At 49.2% G+C, this 2,945-nt stretch overlaps 1 protein-coding gene across 1 annotated transcript, besides 1 other annotated feature; it reads right to left on the reverse strand.

Annotated features, from left to right (window-relative positions):
• On the reverse strand, positions 1 to 2,750 carry Tc00.1047053503483.9 (retrotransposon hot spot (RHS) protein, putative; the record flags this gene model as incomplete). The annotated part of the gene is made up of 1 exon (XM_797761.1): positions 1 to 2,750. A coding segment is annotated over one exon (2,750 nt), but the record flags the coding sequence as incomplete, so codon positions are not given.
• Positions 1 to 2,945: a sequence feature (areas not merged during assembly with more than two copies in the genome that could not be assigned to a particular haplotype).

Consider the following 2,945-nt stretch of genomic DNA (forward strand, 5'->3'; position numbering starts at 1 on the left):
TTTTTTTCAGCGTCGGTTTTATTCTTTGGATTGACGTAATTACATTTCTGCCATTTTGTTATCTTTTTGCTGATTTCGTGCTGTATATAAATCATCTCCCACGACATGTCTCGGGATAACTCCTCCCAACCTTCAAAATATGCCGATAGGCGCTCAGTGAACTGCTTCACGGTGCTGGTTATCGTGTGGTGCGCACTCGCCGTAGTCATCTGCAGCCCAACCAGCGTCTTCCGCGGCGAATTCACAAAGAAAAAGCCGTCCACCAGCGGAAAGTTTTCAACCGCCGGTAGGTACAGCACCCCGTACTCCATCGGAATCCTCGTGACACCGCCTTCCAGTTCCTTTAATCCAACGGTGCGCGTGGGGTACCCTTGATGGTTTAACTTCAGCACTGAATCCTGTGGTTTGGAAGGCGATGGTGGCGGCAGCTCCTTGAGTCCCTCTAATATTGCAATGACAAGCTCCCCATACATGAAGGCGCGCAAACCTAATTGTTCCAGAGCTCGGGAAGCAAGAGCACCACGCGATCCCAATATTAGCAACAAAATATCCTTCGTAGCCATTTTCTTTGCCAAACGGTCCGCAAGTCGAAGCCCGACATCAGCACTTATTGATGCGTTGAGAAATACCTCAACACCTTTTTTTGTTCTTGCCCGGACAATCTTCACGAGCTTGTGAGACGGATTCTTGGAATACCATTCTTTCTCTTCTCCCAGGGTAAAGTACTCTCCAACATCAATATCCTTGATTGCTACCAAAGCAGCATTAACGGCACCCAAGCGAATAATATATTTATCCTCATCAAAGACGTGGCGTGGAATCGGCCCCACTTTCTTCATGCGTTTTTTGACCTTCTTCCAGTATCCCGCTTGCTCATCTTTATCCAGACCTCGCTTCATCCATGTACACATCGCCTTCACATCCATCTCGTCGGGGCAATTCATTACGATTCGACTGGCTCCTGCTTGCTTCTCCCACTCATCATAGTTGGTTAACTTTGGCGATGACACCACAATCATGCCCCATCCGGTGGAGGGCGCAAAACCTGTGTCGGGCGGTGTTCCTTTCTTTGCCACGTCGTAGATAATATACCCTTTCATCCCACACTGCCACAAACCACCCAAAACAACGATGGATATTTCACTACCCACGTATTTTGACACGGTTTTGGCGGTCTTGTCAAACACGTACATCACACTTCCAAAACAGTGGGCAACCACCTGGATTTTTTCCACATCGTAGTGCAGCAGCTGGTAAAGGAGGTACGAGCCGGCATTCATCGACTTCCCGATCCCGGGCGTCCCAATCAACACACGCGGCAAAGGTGAAGGATTGAGAGTCAAATGAAAAGTGCTGAACCACTTAGTTAGATCGCCCTTGACGATCTGCCACGCTCGCTCCACCTCGCAGTTAACACACAAGTCATTACCAGTCCCATGCAGCAAATTCATCGTGTACGGCCATCCCTTGTCCGAGGTGAGCACCATCAGCACGGGAGGTGCTTCACCGGATTGCTCCACACCGTCATCCTTTTCGAGGGTGTTGCCATCTTCCTTGTACGTCCATGACTGCGGTGGTTCCCCCTCCTTCACCTCCATTCCGGTCCCCTCGCCACCAGGAATTTCCACCACATGATGCCAACTCGCATTGTACACAGACTCGTACAATCCCTCCAGTTTCATCGCTGCACTCGTCGTCGTTATGATCCTCGCCACCTCAAAGGCTGCATCCAATGAGTTTTTAGTGTTGCCGCGAACACTTGCTTTTACCCCCTCAGCAGCTCTTGACCATCCAAATAGACTGTCCACACCCCCGTGATGAAGCTTGCGTACATCTTCTTCCAAATCCATTTCCTCCCGTACAGTGCTCTCCAAACTCAGATAATAACCTTTTTTCTGTACTTCGACCAATACTCTCGCATCAGGGATATACCTCGTGGGATCACTGAAAAAATCCCTCAGTAATACATTCCGATTGGCGTGCAAAATGCCTCTGCCTTCCATTTCCAGCGTAAGAAAATCATTCAGCTTTATGTCCATGAAGCGAACTCTTCCTTTAAATAGCACACCTCTGATCGTAGTAGTTAGGGTAAATCCTACATGTTCCTCACGCACTGCCCTTTCTTCCGCCTCAAGCCGTTCTTCTCTCAGTACCTGAATGAGAACTCCGTTTAGTTTTTCACATACAAGTAGAGTGACCGTGTCCTTTCCTTCATAGTCCTTCCATTGCTCGAGAAAGTGCACACCCTCGTGATTAAGCTTATTAATAGCCTCCAGCACTTGGTATGACGGCAATGCCTTTATTGTGCTTAATAACCTTTTCTTTTTGATAAACGTCTCGGGATCCTGAACAAACGCCTCCATAGCGACGTTCCCATTTCTTTCCACAACCCACTCCTCGCCCAAGTAGCTCCGAATGAATTCATTCAGCTTCATGTCGGCCATGTTAGTGCCCCCCTTCAGCAGAATGTCCTCTACAGTGCTTCTCATGGTCCACTGTGGTCGCCGCGCCTCCTCCACTCTTATGTGTGTCGCAGCGGGTTGATCCGTGTCGCCCTCAAATTCCGACCTCGCTCTCCTCCGACGATCTCCCTGTGGCACGGCAGACGCTCGACTCTTGGCATTGCCACCTTGCACTCTATTGCGCTTTGGAGGCATTGTTTCTCCTTGTTTTCTTAGTTGGATTAAGTTAAAGCTGAATACTGACCAACAAACAAGAGAGGAATAAGAAAGAAAAATAGTCACAGTCATGACTCACAGCCAAAACAAGAGACTCACCCACACAGTGTGACGGCACAGTATTCGATAAAAACCACATGCACGGAGACCACCACAACGATATGTGGATGCCATTCACCCAGCACAGTGTTGGTGAGAGACAACAACAACAACGTGGTGCGCACGGAGGGTTCGTCCACGCATTCCGCTCGCCACGGTCTCGCACCC

Source organism: Trypanosoma cruzi, genomic scaffold (assembly GCF_000209065.1).
Source record: "Trypanosoma cruzi strain CL Brener 1047053517161 genomic scaffold, whole genome shotgun sequence".
In the NCBI taxonomy this organism is placed as follows: Eukaryota; Euglenozoa; class Kinetoplastea; order Trypanosomatida; family Trypanosomatidae; genus Trypanosoma; species Trypanosoma cruzi.